Source organism: Phocoena phocoena, chromosome 15 (assembly GCF_963924675.1).
Source record: "Phocoena phocoena chromosome 15, mPhoPho1.1, whole genome shotgun sequence".
Lineage (NCBI taxonomy): Eukaryota > Metazoa > Chordata > Mammalia > Artiodactyla > Phocoenidae > Phocoena > Phocoena phocoena.
Genome location: NC_089233.1, coordinates 12,647,552 through 12,673,266, shown reverse-complemented (window position 1 = coordinate 12,673,266; position 25,715 = coordinate 12,647,552). Strand labels below are relative to the sequence as shown.

The 25,715-nt window shown below is 48.3% G+C and overlaps 1 protein-coding gene across 2 annotated transcripts in view; it reads right to left on the bottom strand.

The window, feature by feature from the left end:
* The window catches only part of AUTS2 (activator of transcription and developmental regulator AUTS2), a 1,117,528-nt gene that overhangs the window by 293,235 nt on the left and 798,578 nt on the right, over window positions 1-25,715 (bottom strand). For both annotated transcript variants that reach the window (XM_065892407.1, XM_065892408.1), the window contains exon 5: window positions 25,354-25,383. In XM_065892407.1, the coding sequence (XP_065748479.1) occupies window positions 25,354-25,383 (30 nt within the window). The remainder of the gene's footprint in view (window positions 1-25,353; window positions 25,384-25,715) is intronic.

Sequence of the window (25,715 nt, the reverse complement as noted above, 5' to 3'; positions counted from 1 at the left end):
GCAATTCAAAGTGTTCCTATTGTTATTATTAGAGGCATTGTTCCAGAAACTGAGGAGTTATACAACAGCCCCCACCCCCCAGCCCCGTGCCACGTGAGAACAAGACTTCCTTCTTTCTGCCTTCAAGCTACACAAACCATTCAGGGTGACTCTTCTGACCCTCAACTACTGTCGTCATCTTCCCCCAAAGAGAATCTCATCATCCCGTTTCTCCACCAAATCAAACCAAACCAAACCAAACCAAACCAAACCTCTGAACGAAACCTGTGGGTTTTCAAAGTCATTTTTCACCTGACACCAAAGACCTTCCTAGACTTATCCATCGCCACTTACCCACTTCCCTTCAGGAGCACAGGGCTCACTAGCCGCCGGGTGTACCGATTTCCCCATTTCTCCTGGGCACGCTGGATCATCCTGTGAGTCTGCACCTTTGCAGAGAGGAGAAATGCAGGACTGACCAGGCACCCACTAGGCACAGAGCCAGAGTTCTCCCAAGTCTTCACACCTGTGGTGTGGCCACTCTGAGCCCACTTTACAGACAAGGAAATGAAGCACATTATACCTGGGCTCCCAGCGGGCAGGTGGCCCTGACTATACTTCAGAAGCCAGGGTGCCCCCCCCCCCCACAACCAGCTCCGGCTAGCACCTCTCAGGATACGGTTCTGCAGCTGGGAAGCCCTCCTCACTTCTCCAGTCCCTCCCTGGGTCTCCTGCAGCACTGCACAGAGACTTCTGGGGAGTCTGAGAGAAGATCTAGCAACATGGGAAAGTGGGCGGGCTTCAGAGCTGGGCAGCCCTGCCTCTAATCCTGGTTTTGAGCCCCACTGGTCAGGGGGCGATTCCCTCGTGCGCATCTCACATGACTGTGGTAAGCATCGAACAGACTAACACCTGCAGGGTGTCCGTCCACGGCGGGGAGGGGAGACGCTCGCTAAGTGTTAGCCTCTCCCCGCACCCCTTCCTTTAGAGCTTTTATCTTCCTGTCATAAAAACTGGACTCATGGTCATGAAACAGTGAGGGCACGCTGGGGGCAGGGCCAGTGGTCCTGGGAGGACCAGGAGGCCCTCTGCCACTCAGCCTTGCTCTGCTGTCTGCAGCTGACACAGAATCTTACTGAACCTGCAGTGTGGCCCCTCCCCCGTGGGCCCAGAGGAAGCTCCCAGGTCCACATTCCGACACCTGGCCCATCACCACTGGGCTGTACAGCAGCCTGAGGCACTGCATTTATGACTTCAGTTTTGCAGGTAATGAAGTCCAGGTGATCAGGCTCTGTATTGTGCGAAACAAACAGTGCCTTGTCTGAGTTTAGGTTCAGGTTACATGGTGGGATGGTGCCCAAAAAGTAACTGAGAACGCTGGTAAAAATGCCTTCTGTGGACACAGCCCACCTGGAGTTTTAAAAGAGCCGGGGCTTGTTTTGAATCTGGACTCATACAGCTTAGCTACAGTCCTGGTGACATGGGCGTGAAGTACACGAATGTCCTCTCACAGGCTGGGAACTCTGCAGAGAAACACACGCAGTTCACACCCAGAGTGGAGGTTCCCTGTTTCGAGACCCCAACATCTTCCGTTTCTCCTGGATGCCTGACCTAGAGTTGTCCGACCGACCACGAGGAGCTACACTGCGTCTGAAGGATTAGTCGACATCATCCTCCCATCACTAACGGCCACGCGGGGACAAAGCTGTTCTCTCAGAATCTAATGAGGGAAAGGGAAAAAAAAAGCCACATGGCTAATGACTTAAAATGGGAGTTTTGATTACAAACAAGGGTAGGAGTACGGCATTTGTCCTTCCGCCCTTTTAGGTTTAAATGGAAGCCAGTCTTAACTCCCCCTCCTCAGGGGAGACCACGCAACCCAGCTGATGGAGAGAGCCCCGAGCTGCCTGATGTGTGGACTGCCAGCTGCCCACATCATGCTGTTTCCGATAAGCCCACGTTGGGAGCGGCTGCGGAGGGACAGGCAGCCACATCTGCCTGGGTCCCCCCCTACGTCCATCACGGCAGCTGTCCCGAGACTCTGAAATGGCCTCTTGTTAGCTGTGCAGAGAGCAGCAATTCCGAGCTCCTTCCCGGCAGTGGTCCGTGCTCGAGTCAGATACAGGAGCACCGTTGTCAAGAAGCTGCAAGACCAATTCTGGGTGACACAGTCTAGCAGGAAAACACGGCACCCACCAAGCAAGGATGGCTTGCTCGCCACTGGATTTATTCCTACGGTACGGTCCCCGAGGAGAAATTCCTGAAAAGGGGCAAAGAAATAAATTCCCACCAATTGCTTGGAAATGTCAACAAAGGTGGAAGACACCTCCCCTTCCTTCACGCTAAAAACAATGACTTCCTGTTGAAGGAGCAGAAGAGAAGAGCAATTCACCTACTCACAAAGGCTGGCCACTTGGCAGCCACCCAAGAAATCTAAGAGAAACCTTGAATTTCAAAAACATAATAGACAAGGGAGCCGGCTTAAGAAAAGATTTCATCTATCAGCTAACAAGAGGCTGGAGTCATGGAGTAGGGTATTCTTTATACTTGAGAGGCCATGCTAAAAATCTCAAAAATGTACAGAAGGACCGGGGGCTGGGGGGGGGTGCCCTGGAGAGACGTTCTTAGCGTGGAACAGAGGTTGCCGTTTCAAGGAGGCTTATCATTCCTTCTGACAACCTGACAGAAATGTGTAATATAGAAGTTTAGCAATGTGGGCAGGTTAAATTACATGAGGCAGAGGGAATCATTTCACTGTGAATTGAAGTGCTGCTCTGGGCGCCCCGGGCCCCGGGCCCCCAAAGGAGCGGCAGCCTCAGGGAGAGGCAGGGCAAGGCGAGCTCCAGGGCCCGTGTTTACGAACCAGCAGCCCTCGAAGGGGCAGTTCAGATGCTGGCAGGCTTTGTGCTCAGCCTCTTCTAGGCTCCTCTCAGTGTCCTGGAAATGTGAGGGGTGTGGCCGAGGGCCCTTAGAAACCGAGAGGCGGACAAGGTGAGTCCAGTGGGTGCTCTAGCAGAGCTCTCTATTCTCTACCGCCTCTTACACCTGGGACGGAACAAAAAGGGCTCTTCCCCATAGTGATGCTGACGATTCTGAAGGGCCTTTTAATCATCAGAGAAAGATTAAACGGCGTTCAGTAAAACCTGAGTTATGCATACCTAACTGGAATCTATTAAAATCACGCACCTGGGGCTTCCCTGGTGGCGCAGTGGGTAAGAATCCACCTGCCAGTGCAGGGGACACGGGTTCAACCCCTGGTCCGGGAAGATCCCACATGCCGCAGAGCAACTAAGCCCGTGCGCCACAACTACTGAGCCTGCGCTCTAGAGCCCGTGCTCCACAACAAGAGAAGCCGCTGCAATGAGAAGCCCGCGCACCGCAGCGAAGAGTAGCCCCCGCTCGCCACAACTAGAGGAATGCCTGTGCGCACCAATGAGGACCCAACCCAGCCATAAATAAAATCATAAATAAATAAATTTATAAAAAAAATCACGCATATGCATCTCTGTAAGCGACACATCCCCATGAAACAGAGCAGCATGTCACCCACCACGACGGATCCCACGCACGCTCCAGTCCATCTGATGGAGGAGAAACTAGATACCCAGACACCTTCTCCTCACCAGGAAAAGAAGCGATGGTCAGCTCACTGAATGTTAACTGTGCCAGGATGTGGACCAGAGAAGTCAGAGCTGCTTCCGCGTGGTTTTGTGACTGGCCCTGGTCCTGCGCTCAGAGCTGCCCCCCATCGGGCAGAAAGGCCCCCCAGGCCCGCTCCAGGGAGGGAGCACATGGCCGAGGTGTGGACACAAAGAAAAGAGAAATGCCTACCGTCATGACTTCCCGACTTAAGGCGGTAACTATTAAGCACACATGTGGATGCAGCACTTACTCCCACTTACTAAGACGATCCTGTCAGGTGGGTAAAACGACCCCTTTTCTAGATAAGAAAACCGAGGTGCAAGTTACAGGCCTACAGCTGTTGCAGTTTGCAGTGCGCTGTGCTGCTGGCTGTAAAGGGGGAATATGGCTGTCTCCTCACCCCAAACAGCTCTGCTCAGCACTCACACTCACTCACACACACACACACACACACACACACACACACACACACACACACCTTTCTGGAGGAGGCATCTGAAGAAAACTGAGGATGTTAATAAACAGGCCTGACTTAACAGCTTCCCCGAGGGACGGAGACAACTTCTAGAGCGGCACCTGCCAGGCCTCCCGGGCAGCCTCCGTCCCCAGGGTGGGCTGCAGGGGGACAAGGCAGGGGAACGAGGCTGCAGGGCTCTAAGCAAATCACACTTCATGCTCCGTGGTCCCCTGGCTGCCCATGTGCAGCCAGGTGAAACCAGGGTCAGAACTGACATCCAGGGCAGCTGCAACTGGGAGGAGAGGTCAGGAAGGTGGGCGGCCCTGCTGTGTGGGCGTCTCCGGCTGTGAGTGTTCCAGGCCTGGGGGCGGAGGCCTGCCTCTGGAAGGAGTGGTGGTCCTGCCCTTTCTGCGGAGGGTTCTGCCCGGGCCACCCCTTCAGTCACAACCCCGCCCGGCTAGCAGCTCCTGCCCCTTCCAAGTTCTCCCATCCTCTCTCTGTGATTTGCAAATCTGGCTGACGCTGGTGTCTCTGAACACTTTACAGTAAGTGGGCATTAATTAATGCTCAATGACAATAGAATTTCTCCCAAATTACACATGACACTTGCATGAAGAGCAAACATGTTCATTTGGGTAGATGTTATCACAGTGAGCACCACAAGAATTTACAATGATTTGCCAAGGATAAGAAGTACACTCTCTTTAAGTAAGAGTTCTCTTTAACCAAAAGAAGAGTAAAAGCTTTTAGTAGTGGTTGTTAATTAGAATTAACAATTTGGCCAAGGGCTATGTAAATCTTCCATGAGGATGGACTTGGTGGTAAGTGGCTGGTGGAGGCACCAAAGCTGAGGCAAGCCAGGCTGACTGCGGGCTTTCCGTGCTGGGTGAGGAAGGACACCGAGGTTTTGTCAAAGCGCCTGCGACCTGCTCGCGTGTCTTATCCATCCGCACAACAACCCAGGGAGGTAGGTTTCAGGCCAGCTTTAAACCTAAGGCTGCCGGGGTTGAGAGGGCATGAGGTAAGTGACAAAGCTGTCACCAAAACCAGGTTTGCCTGACCCCAAGCTCGTCGTTCTTTCCTAGAAACTTGTGTCTCTGCTGGGTGAATGGTGCATCAGAAGCCTTGAGGGTGCTTTTGGAAATAGAGACATTTCCTGCGCTCCGCCTGGAAACTTCCTACCTGGAAACTCTGGCATCAGAATCCCCAGAAATGCTGAAGCTTCCCTCTGTGCACAGCACCAGGGGTGACTGTGGTGTGTGGCCAGGTGGGGACCCTCCTTCCACGCTCACGTTCCTTTCTAGCCACCTGCCCAGGTGTTACATCTCTCCTTCTGCTCTGCAGGCCGCCACCCTGGGCTTGAATCTGATCAGACGAAAGAGCCGGGGCTGGCACAGATGCTAAGGGCATCTGTGCTCCTCCTCTTTGGTCCTTGTCATCACCATCCGCATGTCCAGGACCAAGGCCACCGGGGACAGGGTGGCCCAGGCCTAACCACAAGCACGAGCGGAAACAAAGTGCAAAATTAGGAGCTTCCCCTCTCCCCGCGGTCTAGAATGTGATAAGGACTTCCTAGTGCCCACAACTCCCCTGATATTCTCCATTTGTTACTGGAATTACACCCGGGGACGTAGTGAGAGTGGTGCCAACATCAGCACCAAAGGCGCGTTCCTAGTCAAAATTTGAAAATGAAGATAAACAAATGACAACACAGACTTCCCTGGCAGTCCAGTGGTTGAGACCCTGCGCTTCCACTGCAGAGGGCATGGGCTCCATCCCTGGTCCGGGAACTAGGATCTCACATGCTGAGTGGCGCGGCCAAAAATCAAACAAACAAAAAGGACAACAGCTAGTGAACAGAACGTGTCTGAGCATCTGTGGTGGGTGTGGCTGAGAAGGGAGTGTGGAGTCAACAGGGGATCCAACTCCCTAAACCTGGTCAGAGCTGGGAGGCGGCAGTGGGCTCCCCTTAACACCGACAACGGTAAAAACAACTACCATGTCAGTAACTCCTGTAAACTGCATTTCACCTCTTCACCACAGCCTGGGGAAGGAACACTTCCACGGAGGCTCTAGAGAGGGTCAATGGTTTTTAAGTCACGCCAGCAGTTGGTCATGAATTCTAGGCCTTCTGAGTCCAAACCTTAAACTCACATTCCTCATCAGTGGATCCCAGAGATGGGTAGAGAGTTAGGAACTCAACAACAATGGGGGTTTATTGGTTGACTGAGCAGGGAAGGTTTAAACAGAGAAGTTAAAATAGTGTCACCTCCACAAAACAAGAGGGGATACTCATTCAGACTTTGCAATCTGACCACATCAGAAGGTCTGGAGACCCACACCCTCTGAGACTGTCACTGTTCTTTGCTTACCCAGAAGCTATTCCCACCGTTTCTCTCTTGCTAACAGAACTCTTAAGGCAGCACGATGCCAATGCCCAGGGACAGTCACGATGAAGCAGGGAAATCCAGGCCCTCTTTACCAGGTACCTGCTTTTCCCTTTGTCCCTGGAATGGACTGTTCTAGCCACAGAGACGTAAAAGGCCCTTAACCACCCGCCTCCTTCTTGCCTGCCTTGTATGTGTTCTGCAAGGACCCGTGAATGTTACCTTATAAGGAAAAAGGGTCTTTGCTTATGTGACTCATAAGCAAAGATCCTGAGATGCGGAGATTATCTCAGATTATCGGGGTGGGCCCTAAATGCCAGGCCAAGTGCCTTCATAAGACAGAGGCAGAGGGAGATCAGAACACAGGAGAGGAGAAAGCTATGTGAAGACAGAGGCGGAGGCTGGAGCGACACGGCCACAGGCAGAGGAAAGCCAACAGCCACCAGAAGCTGGAAGAGGCAAAGGGCGGATTGTCCTCTAGAGCCTCTGGACGGGCTGCAGCCCTAATGAAGCCTTGATTTGGCCCCGTGGAAATGACACTGAACTTCTAGCCTCCAGAACCGGGAGAGAAGACGTTTCTGCTGTTTTAAGCCACCAAGTTTGTGGTAATTTGTTACAGCAGCCACAGGAAACTAATACACTGCCAAAGCCACCGATAGGCGTTCTGTTACTACAACCAAACACATCCTCAATCCATCTCTGTCATACTTGAAGGACTCACACAGGGACTGCTCCCGTTTCTCACCATGAGAGAGACTTCTGGGGACCCACAGATGCCGGCAAATCTCCCTGACTCCAGCCTCACTGACCTTGGTGCTGCCACCTTATAGAGAGCACACCTACCATTAAAATCCCCATCACTGTTTCACGGGCAGTGAGTAGGTGCAGTGCACCCAATGCCCACGTTCACTGGAGCAGCCACCCTGGCAGGCAGGTTCCTCAGTGCCCTCAGCTCTAAAGCACACAGTACACTCTGAACACCTGCTGGGACCAGAGAAAGTGGCAGCTCCTTGGTACACATCACACATGAGGTTCTGTGTTAGCAACGTTGTAAAGAACATCTCTTGGGGTTGGGAGTCCAAGATAGGGAGGAGGTAGGGAGGGAGAGAAGGGCCCAGACGTTGGGGAAGAGACTTTTAAAAAATCCTACTCTATACAATAGGGGCAAATTCAGCGGAAATTTACTGAAAAGGCTCCTCAAAAGGAAAAATGGAGCTTAAGTAGAGCGGGAACCTTGGTGAAATCTACTTATAGATTATAAAGGTCGCCTTTGCCATCAGTCTTCGCTTGGGGCCCATCACATGCTTTTTTGGGGCATATCTCCTGCTCCTCCAAAGCTTGGTGATTTCCCGCTGAATCTCTCTCTGCAGGGCCCCCCTTTCCAAATTTCACTGACCGACGACATGGCCATGATTCATCTCTCTCTGACCTTCTGCTTCTTCAAGACATACACATTTGGGGTCCTATTTCTTAAGAGATCTCCTCCTGGGGAGTTGACTGACTGCTTGATCGTAAGGGATTCAATGCTAATGTGCATCAGGGCCTGGTTTATTTTTGGTTTTGGTTTTTGGCGGGGATGGGGGTTGGGGAAGGAGTGGTGGGGGTAACTGTGTGGAAGAGACTGGAATCTGAAATTTACTGAGTACTTATTACAGGCCACATCATTCTAGAGGTTTTGTATCCAGATTAAAAAACAAAAACTTTAGCAGCTCAGAGGCATTAAGTAAATTTCCCAAGGTCAAGTCACAGAGACTATCTCGATGGGAGTGGAATGGGGATCTCACCACCTTACCTTTCTAGGCACGTCCTCTGCCCATCTGCTTTGTAGACCTCATGCTTTCTGACTTCCACAGGGCCCTCCAGGACCACAACCTCTTGGAGCTATGGCCTGGGTCTGCAGACTGCACAGTTCATGCTCTTTCTACAAAAGGCTAGCTATCGTATCGTGAAGAGCTCAACCAGACACAGAATACCTTGGCCAGTTTAAAAGCACGTGTCTTACCATTAGGCAAAGACCACAGTCTATTTACTGAGGCCAAGCAGCACTGATGAACACTGAAATTGTGGGTGAAAGTATGGTGAGAAACAGATATTTGCATAGTCTCAAAATATCTACCCATAAGATCCTAATTAACTTGAAAGGGAAAAAATAGTAACTTTACAGTGAGGAACCTGGTAGATGTCACTTTAACCGAGTGATCCCAGTTGCAATTACCAGCAGGAAGACTTCACGTGCCCCCTGACGTGATGCACTGAGAAGGGCCCATCACTTCCATGGTTTTCCTGCCAAGATGGCATAACCTCAATCTGATCAAGAGAAAACATCAGATAGACCCAAATCGAAGGATGGATAGGCCACAAAATAACCTGCCTCGACTCTTGAAAAATGTCAAGGTTATGAAGGACAAAGAAACAATGAGGAACTTTCCCACATGGAAGGAGGCTAAGGAGACATATGACAACTAAATACAGTGTGGGATACTGGATGAACCCCAGGACCAGAAAAAGGACACAACTATGGAAACAGGTGAACTTCGAATAAGGTCTGTAGATTTAGCTAACAGTAGCATATGAAGGTTAATTTCCTGATTTAAATCATTATACTATGTTTTTTGTTTTTTATTTTCTGGTACGCAGGCCTCTCACTGCTGTGGCCTCTCCCGTTGCGGAGCACAGGCTCCGGACGCGCAGGCTCAGTGGCCATGGCTCGCGGGCCCAGCCGCTCCGCGGCACGTGGGATCTTCCCGGACCGGGGCACGAACCTACGTCCCCTGCATCGGCAGGTGGACTCTCCACCACTGCTCCACCAGGGATGCCCTGTACTATGGTTTTAAAAGACACAGCATTAGGAGAAGCTGGGCGAAGGGTATATGGGAACTTCCTACACTATTTTCATAAGTCTAAAGTTATTTCAAACTAAAAAAGTTAAAAAAAAATGCCCCAAACCAAAAACCCCTCACACACCACGTACTTTTGTAAAGGATCACCTTAATGTTAGAATTTAGGTGGCAACTGCTATCTCAGGTGGGCCCTCTGGGGGTCTGCGTACCTACCACACAAGCAGTCACTTATGTTGTGGCTGTTTGAAGCTGGTCTTGAAGGTTAAGGTGGCTCCGTGTGTTAGAGCCTAGGGATCCTGAACTCGGGAGTCCTCACCCTGTACTGCTCCCAGGGTCAGCTCTGCCTTTGCGGAACAACTTTGGGTCACTTAGAGGAGGAGTCCGAGAAGCTGGCTCCCCGCAGGCATCAAGTCCAGCTGAGCTTTTAGAGGCTGATTATTTCACTTTCAAGTAAAGAGGATAAGGAGAATGGTGGGACACCCAGCTCTCCTCTCTCTGCACAATCTCCTCTTGGGTTCTGAGATCAGTGTGAAGGAGGAATGGTTCTCCTAGCTGTATGTTTTCCTTTCCTTATCTTAAGCCAATGGAAGCAGCCCCCTACCTTGCTTCCGGTCTGAAGCAGCCCGAAGCAGATGGCTTCCTGTGCCACCAGCACCGCCGCTTTGCTCCTCTGCCTCTGCGTGTGGCAGCCAGGGGGCTGGAGCTCTAGCCTTTAAGGGCCCTTCCAGTTCTGACAGGCCAGGCCAGCCAGGCCCTAACGAGTGGCCCCAGGTGGGATTGCTGCAAAGCACTGGTCTTCGAGACTGGCTAATCCTGCGTGTCCAAGGAAGGTGAATCAGCTCTCTCTCACCTACAGACCAGAGCATGGAAGCTGAGCTCCCGGAATGAGTCTGCTTTGGTTTTCTTAAAGAAAGCTACGGAGTCTGAGGATACAAGTGAGTTACTGCTGGGTCCAATGGAAGGTAGATGCTATGTCAGTGACGATGATGTTGTGTTGCTCCTATACTGATCAGAGAAGGCATGGACGTATTATCACTAAAACAATAGATCTCGCCTCAGTTCATCCCCTGTTCAAGTTCCCCCAGGGTGTTTGTTACAAGGTTTAAATGAGCTACTGTATGGTGCTTTAACACATTTGGTACAAAAAACTAGACAGGTCACACGACAACGTGAATGTACTAAACATTACTGAAACGCATGCTTAAAAATGGTTAAGATGATAAATTTTATGTTATGTATGTATGTTTTCCCACGGCTAAAAAAAAAAGTCATTCAGTGTATCATTACAAGAAACCTACACAAACATCAGGTGCTATGATTAATATAGTTATTTTGCTCTGAATGGTTATCATCATCACGTCTGTTTATCCCTAAATTACACGCAGACAACCTCTCAGTGCTCTGGCTGGGCTCCCACTCAATCCCACAGCTCCAACTATCTCTGAAGATCAGACGGCTCTTGGGCTCCCAGACACTAACCTATCGTTCTACTCACTTCTGCAGTGTAGTGCACAGTCTCTTGGACCCATGCAGCAGAGGGTCCTGCAAGCCACTCCCCAAACTCATGCTCTCTGTATCCCCCATCTCAGTCTCCGACTGGTGATATCCATCAATGCCCACCCAGTCAGCCTGCTTGAAACATGACCCCCACATCCGAGTGGTCACAAAATCATGACAATTCCACTTTAGAAACGCCTCCTCTAAAAAAAGCGTACAAATGAACTTATCTACAAAACAGAAATAGAATTACAGATGTAGAAAACAAACCTACGGTTACCAGGGTGTAAGTGGGGGTAGGGATAAATTGGGGGATTGGGATTGATATATATACCCTACTATATATAAAATAGGTAACTAATAAGGCCTACTGTATAGCACAGGGAACTCTACTCAATACTCTGTCATGGCCTATATGGGAAAAGAATCTGAAAAAGAGTAGATATATGTATATGTATAACTGACTCCCTTTGCTGTACACGTGAAAGTAACACAACATTGTAAATCAACTACACTCCAATAAAAATTAAAATAAATAAATAAAAAAGAGAAACGCCTCCAAAATCTAACTCCTCCCTTTCCCATTACTTTAGTTGAGATGCCCCTGTCACCTCTCACGCAGCCTACGATGACAACATTCTCTTCGGTCATCTGGCCAAAGTTTCCCTTCCTTCCACCTCATCCTCTCACCACTAACAGAATTCTCTTCCAAAAAGCCAAATCTGGGACTTCCCTGGTGGCGCAGTGGTTAAGAATCCACCTGCCAACGCAGGGGACATGGGTTCATGCCCCGGTCCAGGAAGATCCCACATGCCGCAGAGCAACTAAGCCCGTGCGCCACAACTACTGAGCCCGCGCACCTAGAGCCTGTGCTCTGCAACAAGAGAAGCCACCACAATGAGAAGCCCGCGCACCGCAACAAGGAGTAGACCCTGCTCACTGCAACTAGACAAAGCCCACGTGCAGCAACGAAGACCCAACGCAGCCAAAAATAAATAAATAAAATAAATAAATTTATTAAAATAAACAACAAAAAACAAAAAGTCAAATCTGATGTGTCATTTACCTACATAAAAGTACCCAGTGGGCTCCCATCTGGATCAAGTCTAAACTCTTCTCTTGCCATACAAGGTCTGTTTATATGGAGCTTTTTATATCAACCTATGTTTATAGTCATGTATAGTCCCCCCACCCCCTACCATGAACCTTGCTCCATTATAAGCTTCTCTCCATGTACCAAGACTTTCACACCTCTTCGCTTTTTGCAAATGATATCCCCATTTGCCTAGTGTCTGCACCATCCTTGCCACCTAGCAATCATCCACAAACATGTGTTTCAGCAAGATCTAAGTCAAATGCCTCCGCTCCTACACAGCATGGCTCAGACGTCATGCTATCCCTCAGCATACACTGGGCTGGGGGGCAGGTTAATAATTCATCAAGGTACCTCACAGCTTGCTCTTCATGTAGACCTTCTATCTCTGAAGGCTTGTTGTATCTTTGTCATCTCTCCATTCCTAGTTCCCAGGACAGTGCCTGGCTCGGCACATAGAGAGGCTCAATTTGTTGAATGAACTATGAGGGAAAGGTGCTAGACTGAGCTTATTGACTTCCAATCTTTGGAAAATCATTTCAGCAAGGTCGCCTGTTATAGTTTAAGATGTCCCTCACTGGACACAAATTAGGTACTCTGGGATGACCATAATTCCTTTGGACAAGTTAAGTTACATTTTGTAGTCTGGATAAGTAGTTTATTAACTGGAGTCTCAGTGACGTCAAAGACCGCTGCATCTCTCACGGGCTGTCTTACGCTTGGGCGATAACTCATCATCTACTATATCTAAAGTATTAATGAATTCTGGGCTATTCTGAATACAGGTACCCATGCATCCCTACTCTATAAAATCCTGTGCTCTTCTCTAACTTTTAATAGCTTAATTTAAGCAAGATCAACTCAATCCGTGCATGGCATTTAAGACAATTCTATGAAGATCCAGGCAACTATTGTATATAATTGAAAACGTGTATTCATATTTCAGAGCCTGTGTTCAGTATGAAGTGCTCACTTTGGATGATGGTCAAGGCAGCTTTGGTGGCTGGCAAGAAGTGCCCGTGAGCGCCTGACCCACCTGGCGGGAAGGTCAGGGTGTGCTTCACAGACACGTTCTCTCCCGCCTTTCTGGACCCTCTTCCCCCTCCATACAGAGTGACCGCCAGAGCAGCACTTTTGGACAACATGGCCCCTGTCTTTCTACCTACAGCTGCTTGATCCAGGCACGAGCACCTGACTTTCAGCTAGGTCAAGCCACAGTCCTTTCCAGAGAACCCGTCCCCAGAACGCAGCCCAGCCCGACCCGATCAGAATCCTATCCTTGGATTTTAGTAACTGCAGTGGGAGAGGAGACAGTCTCTCTTCCACTGGCTGAAGCCAGAAGGTGCCACGCTCAGGAGGATGGTTCATGATTTCTACCAGTAGGAGAAACCAAGTCTCACAAACAGTCAAGAATAAAATGGGTTACGCAGAAAGAAGAGCCAAGACAGGGAGGGCACTTCATCCCCTGTCCTGTGCTACTGAAGCCCAGCTGCATAGCTCTGCCCTTCTGATGGCTTGGTTATTTCAGCACTTACTTGTATTCCTAAAAGTCTATACGTTTCCCTATTTTTTAGTTTGAATTTAATTTCTGTTATTCGAAACAAAAAAGAATCTTAAAAACAAAACAAAACCCTGCTAACATAAACACAGCCAAAGTTGTTCAATCTTAAGAGCTTTAAAATGAGCAAATGGCTTCATGAAGGCTCTTGTAGGAGTTCTGTGGTAAGTCTCTAAAATGTGGAAATCACGTATTTTATTTAGCTACAGAAGGTTGATGAATCCTTTATACAATGAATAAATGCTCTGTAATTGATTTGTTGAGTAAACTGCATTTTTTTTTTCAATGTTTACTCGTCTTAAAGAGGGCCTAACTGCACACCATTAGAGGTTCGGGAGGCGGTAAGGGTACAGGTGTAACTCTACATAAACAAAGTAAGTAGTCCACATACGCTGCCGTGCTGTCTCTGGGGAATACATTATTCAGAATTATTGCTGCGTTCTAAACAGACCATCTCAGAGGGATAATCACTTTTCAGTGACTGGATCAATATTTTTGTTCTTCTCCTTTACTACTTGAGCGATTGGATCTAGGGCCAGAGGAGAAAATCAGGTCAGTCCCCTGGACCTACTGCCAACTAACAGGGAAGATCACTGTGTGTGCTTGGGAGCCCAAGGAGGGGAGTGGGGTCAGGGAGCACAATTCTTAGGGCGATAACTTAATTTCGAATTTCTCAATGAGAAAAGCCATGCGTATCTATGGCTCTCCTGCTGCAGCATTTAAAAAATTGCCCTGAGGGTACAAGGTATAACTCATTTTATGTGTGGTTTATTGAATAAGTTCATGAATTTATGACCCCACCACATATACAGCCAAGGGGAAGAGCAGCTTGGCCATTCTGTCTGGGAGGGCGGACATCTCAAGCTCCAAAGAGAGAGGGATGATGGGGCTGGAGACATGGAGAGAGGTCGTTCTATAGTGGAACAAAAGATAATGTCCACACTTGCAGGCTCGTGTGAACATTCTAGTGCCAGCACTCAGGACCCACCGATATGGAATTTGTGATGATTTTACTCTGGCTGGCAGAGTGGGCCCTGATCTGCATCCCACTCATTACTGGGAGACAAGCCTAAACTGTCCTTTTAAGCACACGATTCAACGTAAGTTTATTAAGCCTTTCCAATAAGAATAAGAAAAAGGATGCTGAGCAACATGAAAGAATGAGGCATTTTGCCAGGCATTTTGCTTGCCCTTAACCTAACAAAATCTATGCCTTTCAAGCACCTTAGAAGCACCATTTGCACGCAAGTAATGTACTAACTGCAAATGGGACTTATTACTTAATTAAAGCTCATCACAGAGCATCTTTTTTGAGCAATATTTTGTTGGATGTTGGAATTACAACTGAAAGGGATAAAACGCTGTTTGAACGTTTCCTTTTATTCCAACATATTACTATTCTCCCTGGCCTCTTCCTGTCAGTCCTCAGGCTTATTAGAATGTGGCATGAGGGAGAGCTTGGTGGTGAGGAGTGCTGCCTTGCAAGCCAGACAACCTGGCTTTAAAACCTGGCTCTGCCACCAACTGATGCAAGACCTTGGGCTCGTTACATAAGCTCCCCGTGACTCAGTTTCCTCATCTGTAAACTGGGGACAACATCAGCACCTACCTATTAGGGCTGTGGTGTGGATTACACAAGTCAATACATGTAAAGCACACACACACACTATTTAAATAATAGTTATTATTATCTCTATATAGCATGCAACACTAGAAACCTTCTAAAATTTGAAGTGATTGAGATCTGGATAAAAGGTAAGAATCCCACCTCTGCCACCATTAGGATATTAGGTAATTTACCTCTTTGATCCTCCACTTCCTTCTAAGTAAAAAGGGGTGATCGTGCCTATATTTTGGTGGGTTGGTGTGAAGACTGTATGAAATAATGTGTACAACGTCCCAGTCAACATTTCTAACTGGGTTTATGAGACTATCGGGCTGCGTGGATGGACGTGGATCCCATCATACGAGGACCCATGCTTCCTTCCTCTCGTCTGATCACAGGCAGACAAGGACAGTAATGATCAGCCCAAGGCTTGGCAGGGCCTGGCGCATATTACCCTGGGCTCTCCTCGGAGAAGGAGCTGCTGCCAACCTACGCGGGGGTTAGGCATCAAGGAGAGGGAACAGGGTGCAGTGGGTACTGTGCTCAACCCCTGCCTGTACACACAAGGCAGCCGTTCACCTGCCAGCTGGGGATGTCCAGAGACACACACCTACGGCCTGGCTCCCCCTAATTCTTTCCCTGGCTCCCTTCTCAGGGCATGAGGAGAGCAGCCCCTGCGCAGACGGCCTCCCCGCAGCACGTCTGTGCAGGAAGCCAGGGCCCTTGGGCTCCCCGTCAGACTGCCTGCCTGAAGCACAGGCTGGAGCCAGGGAACTTGCCTGAGAAGGCAGTAAAATTTTAATGCACTCTGTAGCGTGGTCATGTCATTCTCGGTTATGGCAAATAATCCCAGATGCCTGCAGAGGTAAAATGGAGCTGTAATGTGCTTGCCTCCTAACCCGAGCTGACAGCAATGATGTACGACTACCATTAGCGGAAAATATCACTTCAACTAACCCATGATCCAGCTCCGCTCAGGGTCACATTATCCATGAGGAACAAATTACACTCCCAAAGTAAATACAAATTTTCTACACGAAATGGGTACAAAAAAAGGGAAGGGGGTGATCCGTTCCCTTTGCCAGCACACTGCCGAGTGACACAGATGATAAAGGACAGGACAAATCACCGGCTGACAGAGTGCTGTGCTGTAATCAGCTCAGCCGGCACGCACTCTAGCCGATAAACACTATATTCTCCCCTTAGTGGCAAATACATAATCTTTAACACAGAGATGGCTGCTTCGGGTATTTACCACCATTTGGGCTGCAGGAACACCCCAAACAGCGTTTGCCCTCAGACAAGGAAAGGCCCTGTGACCTTGATGGATCCAGAGACCCTCTGCGGGGATGGGAGTCAGTGTCTAGGGGTGCGCAAGAGGCTTCTTGAGGCAGCAAACAATACAGACTGAAATCGCGTTGGGGGCACAGTTCAGGAGCTGCGGTAACACCATGACCCTTCTCCTCTGTGCTGGTCACAGGAAGAAAACAGTCTGGAGAGATCATACGTGATGCAAGAGGCTCTGGACCAGAAGGTCCAGCACTTCCCCACCTGCCTGGGTGACTGCGACAGGACCCTCTTCCCTTCTGTGACTCAGATAATCAACAAAGCAACTGCCAGGTATAGAACTAGTATTTGCAGGGCACCCACTGAAGTGTCAGACGCATACGAGGTGTGCGGTGCTTGCTAGGAGCCAATGATGTAAGAAGGTATTAAGTGTTTACGCATAGATAGACACTAAAAGAAGACTGAGTGTCTTGACCAAACGTGGCCCAGGCTTGACTGCGGGCTGACACAGCCTCCCTGTCATCACTCATGGTGGCCCGCAGGCTGACACTGACACTCACCTGTACGAGTAAAAACATATACCTTGTAGTTCTTGCCTCCTTACCTTGGACAACTGCTTCCCATGTTAAAAAAAAAAAAAATCACATTTCAGAAGAGCTTGTACATCTGAGTTGTCAGTGGAACCAACTTGTATTTATCCAATGTTTATCGAGCAACTGTCACTTTTGGATTTTTAGAAGCTGGTGGGTTTGTGGGTGGATAGGTAGATACAATCCAGGTTTCCCGTAGCACAAGGAGGGTGCGGCACAGACAGGAAGGTAGCAAAGATTCTCAAATGGCACCTCTGGGCATATTCCAACTCATCCTCGTATATAGGGAAAAAGAGCCCAGAGCCTGGAATCTTAAGACACTGTGTATCTCAGCTCCATTACCTCTCAGCTCTTAAGTTTCATTTCCTTTATTTGTAAAATGACATATGCTTGAGAAGATAAAGTCCTTGAAAGGACCTATCATCGACTTTGGCACATTGCAGATGATGAACAGTGAAGTATCTAGGGATGCACATAGGTTCCCACAATACACAAGCAGGTCATATAAAACAGCACATGTAAAAGTGTTCTGAATAACACAATGTTCTCTACAATGTAAAGTAGTGTTTCATCTTATTATTTCGTTATTATTATTGATCCTAATCGCATTTGTTCCCTGCCCCTAATAAATGAGGAGCATCTACATTTTTTTTACCAAGAAATTAGGGAGTTGAAAAATCATTAAGGGTCCCAACGAGGAAAGATGAAGCCCAAACTGAGTGCCCTGGGTACCACAACCACCCATGCCAGGGGCTCCTGGTCAGTCCTTACTTCAAATGCTCCATTTCACTGTCTCAGTAAACATGCATATAATTGGCAGACTATGAACCACACCTGGGATTGGAACAGCAGTGGAGAAAGCTACTCTGGTTAGTAGGTATACAGCCAGTACTTCATGAGAACCAATAGGGAAAAGCTCTAGAAGTAGGCCAATTTGATCTTCCCAGTTGTAACTTTGGAAAAAAAAAAAAAAGAAGAAGAAGAAGAAATAATATTCATGTATTGAATTTTGGGACTTATGAAAGTATAAAGTTTGGCTAATTACTAATGCATTCTAATACAGAGATTTTATTATCTTTATCATACCTAGGTATGGCAAAGTTACAAGGAGTAATCACCCATAATTATATGTCACCATCTGGAAGTTGCCAAGGGGGGATTAACTAAGACACTCACACCCACACACAAATACACACGCGCATGACCAAAAAGAAATTCAGACATCTTTAACGAGGACAGACATTCTCCAACCCAAATGTAGAGTACGACAGACTCTTCTGACAACCAAACAGCGGCCCAGGCCATACCTACTGACAAGCCGCCCGTTAAAGGAATCGCCAGTACTAACGCCTCTGCTCAGGACCTCCCTCTCGGGTGGCTCAGCATTCATGGTCCACTTCATGAGGCTGAAAGCCACCACCTCCACCTAATTCCTCCTTGGCTTTGCAACACTCCCTTCAGCTAAGCCATAAAATCCAAGCCAATGGCTCATTCTAAGGGAAAGCAGCTGATCTTTTCTCTGGGAATGTAGAATCATATATTCAATACTGGACGTTTCCAGAAGAATTCATTTTATAGGTCAAATAATACTCATTATTAACTCACCAATCAAGTGAGTTCTTGAAACATACTATGTCAACTAGTTCTTCACTAGCTCCCATGCTCTCCTAAATAATTTGGGTAATTGAGGAATAAGATTAAACTAACTGCTCTGCTGCCTATTGGCAAGTGCATGGTGACAGACCCAACAGAGTCAAGCAACTCTGTCAAGTCCATGCTGGTTCATCAGTAGGTACTTGAAAAAAGAAAAAATAAGTGAGTTGTTGTGAATGACTAAATGAAAGAATCAACAAACAGGTAATGACCTTTGTTTAGACATTAGGCCCATAGTAAGTTTCCTTTAGTTACTTGAAAGAGTCAACACAGCTGTGCCTGGACCCGTCCACACTACGTTTATTCACTGTTAGGAATCTGAGAGGTGAACAAATGGAGACATGTTTAATATAATCTTCCTTCTACCTTTTGGCAAAGAGAAAATATACTCATGTACATTTCCCTCTGGGTCTGCCATGTTGTTGGGTCCTAGGTAAACAGCTACATAGAAAATGAGGATATTCAAAGCTGCATCATTGACTCCAGCCCCATTTTATAGATGACAAACTAAGGCTCAGCAACATTAGGTAATTTTTCCAAGGCCATACACTTGGTTAGTGAGAAATGATAAACCGGGTCTTCTGAGTGTCCTTCTCCATTACCCACCCATGAGAACAAGGGAACATCCAGAACCCGTTCCTCTCACTATTCATTCTAAGAAACAAGAGTTTAGCTGAAGATGTTTGACCAATTTCCAATAACTCAAGTATTCATTTTATTGATTTATATTTAATAAATAATCTGAATATTTATATAAATAAATATATGTATATACATACATGAAACCTCTGTCTTTTTCAGGTGTATGACATGGTTGTAATGGACAGATATTCTACATACACATTTAACGTGAGTGAAGCAGTTTTTGGTTTGGCATGAAAACGCTACGATAGGACAAAGAGAAAAACTTAATGAGACGTTTAAAATAATATGCAGTAGAAATTAAATCCAAGGATGGTATCAATAGGAATTTTTGATGGATAGGATGGAATTAAGCCAACCGGAAACATGGCGATGTTGGAAGGACAATAAAGTGTCATTTTGACCCAGACCTAATCTTGGAGGTCGACTGGATGGGCATCGTGGGATTCAGACATCCAAAACAGCCCTTGAAACTCAGCCAAGAACTGCAGAAATTTCCCAAGTAAGGTGGGAAATTCATAAATGGCTTAGAAGTGTCTTATGAGAAAATAAAACTATAAAAGAAATTTGTTGGGAGCCCAGAAGATAAATCCTGGGATTGATATGAGGTGCACTCAGGTGTGAGTACCAGTTTTCTGAAGTTGTTTCACTTATCCCCTCCATTGGGAGATGAGTATCCAAAAAAGGAAACGCAAATTTTGCAAAACAATGAACATTACTGAACTTTAGGGACATAAAGACCAGAACTTGGGTCCCTACTCTTCTCCTGGGCAACGCTTGTACGCTTTGCTGCTATGAAACTGGAAGGGAGGAGAAAATTCCTTTCTCTATCTGCAGTGTAGGACAGCATCTCTAAGCTGTCTCCTGATCAGAACATGTCCTGTTTCAAAACCAAGGATGCGGGTTCTACAAGCAACAACGAAGGCCTTCTGAGTTTGTGGAATGTTGCTGAGGGTGCATAATTTTTACCAAGTGTGAAACGTGGCCAATCGAGGGATGGGACTCTTCCACTGTAAGCACAAGCCGCATGCCCTGTCTTTATTTTGACAGCTCAGCAGTTTCTCAGTCCTTCAGGAGCCAAGTTAGGCATGTGGTTTGTGTTGAATTAGGAACACAAGCCTCTGTTGGTTTTCCTGCTGCTTTTCTTAGAAACTGCCCCCTTCTCACACGAGTGAATACAAAATGATCAAACACAACAAAGTTAGCTTGAATTAAAAAATTAGAATGCACCAGAAAGTGTTTGCATGTTAAGGGAGAGGGAGCTGACGTGGGAACTCTGTGGTTCTGCATCTGCAGTTAGCCAGTGTCCCAGCAGGCTGTCCTGGGTACTGGTGAGCAACTCACGGGGACCAAGCAACCTCCTCCAGGTGGTCATTCCAATCATTAAAAGCCCAGAGACAGGAAACTGCAATCAGGAGTCATGTTAAAATCTTCATGAGGGGGGCTTCCCTGGTGGCGCAGTGGTTGGGGGTCTGCCTGCTGATGCAGGGGACGCGGGTTCGTGCCCCGGTCCGGGAGGATCCCACATGCCGCGGAGCGGCTGGGCCCGTGAGTCATGGCCGCTGAGCCTGCGCGTCCGGAGCCTGTGCTCTGCGACGGGAGAGGCCACGGCCGTGGGAGGCCCGCGTACCGAAAACAAAAAAAATCGTGAGGAACAGGAGAACGGCTCACATCTATGAAGAGGTTGTGTGTGTGTGTGTACTGCGTGCAGTATGCACCACACATCTACAAACACATGCACGTGGGGTGCGCGAACACACACAACACCTCTGTAGCTTTCAGGACTTTCTCTTGGGCTGTCAAAATGTTAGAAGCAGAGGAAAGTAAACGCTTCTCTTTGACATCTGTAAAAAGGTAGTAGTGCTCAAAACCAGTTGTATAAAAATTATCAGGAAGCTTTTAAAAAAATACAGATGCTGTGGCCCCCACCCCAGATGGACTGCATCAGACCCTCTCTCCTGTGCTGGGTATTTGGGAACTGACAGTGTTTGGCTTGTGGGACGAGGGCTGTACAACCCACTTCATCACCATCTGATCCCTCCAGGCCGGCATGCTTGCTCTTGACTCCAGGTTGGGCCCAAAGGAAAGCCTGGTGTTTGGGGTAAGGAATTTAAAAAATCATCATTTGGGGACCCTTCCAAATTTCACAACACTTCCGTTCAGCTTGTGTCAGGAAGAAGTGCCCTGGGGGATGAAGGCGGAGCCCCGGGTTCCAGTGGAAAAAAAAAAAAAATCACACCTCTTATCCTCTGGCAGGTTTTCTGGCAAATCCTGAGCTTTTGGAAGAGAAAGATAGCCTCCCTCCTTCCCCAAGCGATTCTCCCTCACTGCGCTCCAAGGAAAACTAGTGAAAGTTAACATTTACAGAGCACTTACTACGGACCAGGCACTGAGCCAATTTCATTATTACAAAACTCTAGGTGGAGCTGTTGTTACCCCCATTTGGCAGATGAGAGAACCAAGGCTTGTCCATGGCTCCAGGACAGTAAGGGACCGTCAGAAACAAGCCCAGGCCATCAGACTCGGAGGCCCAAGGGCTTGACCACTGGCCACCACACCTTCCAACCAGCTCTGTCACGTGGCCCACAAAATACACAGGGAGCGGGTAAATGGAAAGAGAATTATTTTTCATCTCCACATTGATTTCATAACCAAACGGGGGGGTGTTTCTTAGCACAATAGGCTGCTGCCAGTGGTAGAGAAAGAGAGGAAACAAGAGAAAACATAGGCCAAATATGTGGAAATACGCGCGTTGCCTCCTTGTTCTCATGACACCAATTCACTTCCAGTGGGGGATTGGGATAATTGCTTAACTTGGGTGATTAAGGTGTCAAGTGCTGCCTCTTTTCTTTGCACTAACTGCAAAGACGAGCGATCCCACATCTAAGACGCAGTGTTTCCAGCCTTCTCTAATCTTCCACCCAAGTTTTACCAAAGCCCTCCAGGTCCGCTGACATTAACGTGAGGTGTATTCACGTGGCTGTGAGGGGAGGGTAAGGGATGCTTTGCCCAGTGTCTCATCAAGCCTCTTCCATGTATAAGAATGCCTCCTGCACTTATGGAAAGCTCTGCTTTTCTAGCCCCTTTCCCAGTCCCTTCCATGTTAATTAGTAAGGGTATCATTTTATAAATTACAGCTTCGTATCAGAGGAAAGCAGAGTTTATCCTAATTCAGTCAGCTGTGTGAAATACAGTACCCTAACTTTAGACCGCCAGTTCTGCAGATCCCTACAGAGTAAGAGAATGACAGGTCTTCCTGAGAGAAATCCCAGCGGGTCCTTGCAAGTCTCACTTTTGCCTCTGACAGCATCCCTGGCGGGGTTGCCGAAGGCATCCCAGGACACGGAGTGGCATCTTTTCCACCACTAGCAATTCAGATTTGAATGCGAATCCTCCAAGCAGCACATGAAGGCAGCCCAGGTTAGTCTGGGGCTCTGAGGGGGGCCCAGGCAAGAGGCTCCGGCACAGGGGAGGCTGACAGGGGCCCAGGCTCCGGCTTGGAGGAGAAGTCTGGGAGGGCAGTGTTAAAGTCGATGATAAACACCAGACGATCTCAGTCCAAAAGGGGAAGCCTGACAGTCTTAACTGTAACAGGGCGAAGCAGGCACGACTGCAATCACAGAGTCTCGACTGTTCCTGCCGGGAGCCCTCTGGAGGAGAGCCGGGTGGCAGGGCAGCTGTGAAGCAGCTCCCGAGTAAGAAGAAGAGGACCTGCAGGGCCACCACAGTCCACAGGAAAAGCGACTGGGGTGGCCGAGGCAGGAAATGCACACATGTCAGAGGACCACTCCCAACGGCCCTCTGTGCCCCGTCATCACCCCTCCCGCGGACTTGCCGATGGACATCTTATTCTCCTTCGTTGTCCTGAAATCACCCTGAACTCGGAGCCGTGGGTGATGGCTACCTTCCCACTGCCCATTCCTCTGGGCCGACACTTCGCTGCTTCCCACACTCAGAGGCGAAAACCCGGGCGGCAAAGACTCGGGGACTCAGATCCCAGCAAACAACTAGTTGTGGTGCTCTCAGGATGCAGGAAACACCTTGGCCCCCAGACACCTCTGAAAACCACAGGCGGTGCTGATAATTCTCGACATTACCAGAGCTAGTGATCATCTAGACAGGGGCTGCTAGACACCTGAAGAGAGTCTGAGGCAACTGGACTGGGACTCGGTCCAGGCATCAGGACTCGTACAGCTCCCGGGGCATTTGCAAGCACAGTCAAGGTTGACACTGCTGATCAAGACACCTAGGTGGAACGCAAAACTGAACGTCCTTGCCACCTTCTGCCACTGCTGGAGACTGTGACACTTCCTGAAGTCACACTGCCTTTTAAGGAAAGAAGGTCTGCTTGGCTGTGAAACCTCGAGGAAGCCTCGTCCCTTTGGAGACGTGCCACTCACTTGGAAAGTGAGATCAACGATCACCTGTAAAAGATCTCCAGCAGTGGCCAGAAGTACCGGTCCCTCCCTGGATGCCTGCGATGCCTGATGGAACGAGATGACTACTGCCCTGTGGGATGCGGCCCGGACGGCTCTGGGGGCCAGCGAGCTCGCCTGAATGCTGAGCCCCTACGTGTCTCTGGCACCCACGACCCACTGGCTGCCTGAGGCACTGGGGGACTGACTTCCAAGGAGCTAGGACTCCTGGGGGCTGGAGAAAGGAAGCTCCTACTTGTCAGTTAAACAAAAGAATAATCCACAGCCCCCTTTCCAGTGTGTACTTTCACTGTCATCCAACAGCCCATTACCATGTCACAGCGCAGCGCACCCTTCCGTAGGTCACTTTGTTTAAAATGACATGGATAATGCACATGTCAGCAAGCTGACAGTCCTAGCCGTCCTTCAGAGATAAAAACCTCAGGGCGAGAGCCTGCTCTTATCTGGGGGACATGCGTTGGTCTATCACCCAAGTCAGACAGAACATGATTTCTCCAGAGAGCATTTTTCTCATTTCCTGATTCTAAGGAAATCAAATAAGCACCATTTGTCTTCATCTGAATATGCTTGACCTGCTCAAATGATGATGTCTCGCATTTTGTAACGGGCTACCTATGCTGAATTCAAATTAACGACAGCACAGAACAAGAGCCTTTAGATCGCTCTTGGAGGCTGGCAGCAGGGAAGGAGGGAGAATTCTAGGCTTGACGGCAAGATCCTACCAAATACTAACCACAGGATTCCCAGTCAAATCCACCAGCACGTAGGAGGTGAGGGTCAGGGAACAGGGCTCAGGAAAGCCAGCTGTGCGGGACAGATCCAGAAGCTGGGGACGGGAGGACTGGTACCTCCCTCTCGGTGCCAGGCAATACAGAAACCACGGTATTCAGGGAACTCTTTTCAAAATACATAGAGTGGGAATAAAATTGGAAAGAAATGTGGTTGAGGGGTTGGGACAGCTAGAAAGAAAGACCAAACAGACAAACAATCCCTTTGCCTCAGACAGCAGAACGCTCACTTTACCAGGTTGTGATCCTACCTTCCGGAAGCCCCCAAATCGAGCTCCTTTTCTTGATCCGTGTCGAACTGGATACAAAGAGGCTGGTGGCCATCAGCCTTGAAACAGAGCATGTACCTGCTGGAAGAAGTGCCCTCCCCCCGACCACCCACCTGGACGAGAAGAGAGTGGTTCCCACCTGACAGCCCCAGCCCACCTCTTCCCCGCATGAAGACGCTCCTAGAAACAAACGATTACCATTTCTATCAAGAAGACCAATGTGTACAGAAAAGCAGGAAGAAGCATATGGGTCAGTAAAAGAAATGCAGGAACGACATTATAAATGCATACATACTAGCAGGTTTAATGTTCCAATCAAGGATAAGACAAGAAAAATCAGATGGCTATTAAAATAAACAATTTCCTCTTTTAAAAGCTTCTATAAAGTGAAAACATAGTGTCACATATACGCGACATTAAAGGGCTTATTTTTAAAAAGTGGGGCTCACAAATTCAATGTTATTTCTTATCACAGGCAATGTCACTGTGTGAATAAAGCCTGTCTCTGCAGAAGAGAGGTGCTGTCAACACGCAGCCGGCACCCCCCGCCCTGAGGCTGTGAGAGGGAGACACGGTGCTCATGGTACTTGTGTGCTATGCCCACAGTGGGGGGATGAAGGGGGGCTTACCTTCTCTTCCTGGTCACTATCGCTGTCACACTGAAAAGGAAGACAAGAGAAGAAGCATTAGTGCAAAAATCGAGTATGTTTTTGCTATTGCTACAGAAAAAAAAAAAAAGCAAGACAAGTAAAGGAAGTAGGGAACGTTGTCTGAGCTAAAAAGTTTCTTCAGCTCAAGTGCTGTAAATAGAAACAGAAGCAAAATGCCGAGAAGCTGTTCTGTTGAATTCATCTGATGCCGGTGCTCCGTGGCTCGTTCTGTGGTCAGCTGGTCACACCAGTGAGCACCCCCTGCTGCACGGCGGAGCCAACCGGGCCATGAGATTAAGGCAAATCAAGATTATTCAATGGGATTCAGAGCGAAATCAATT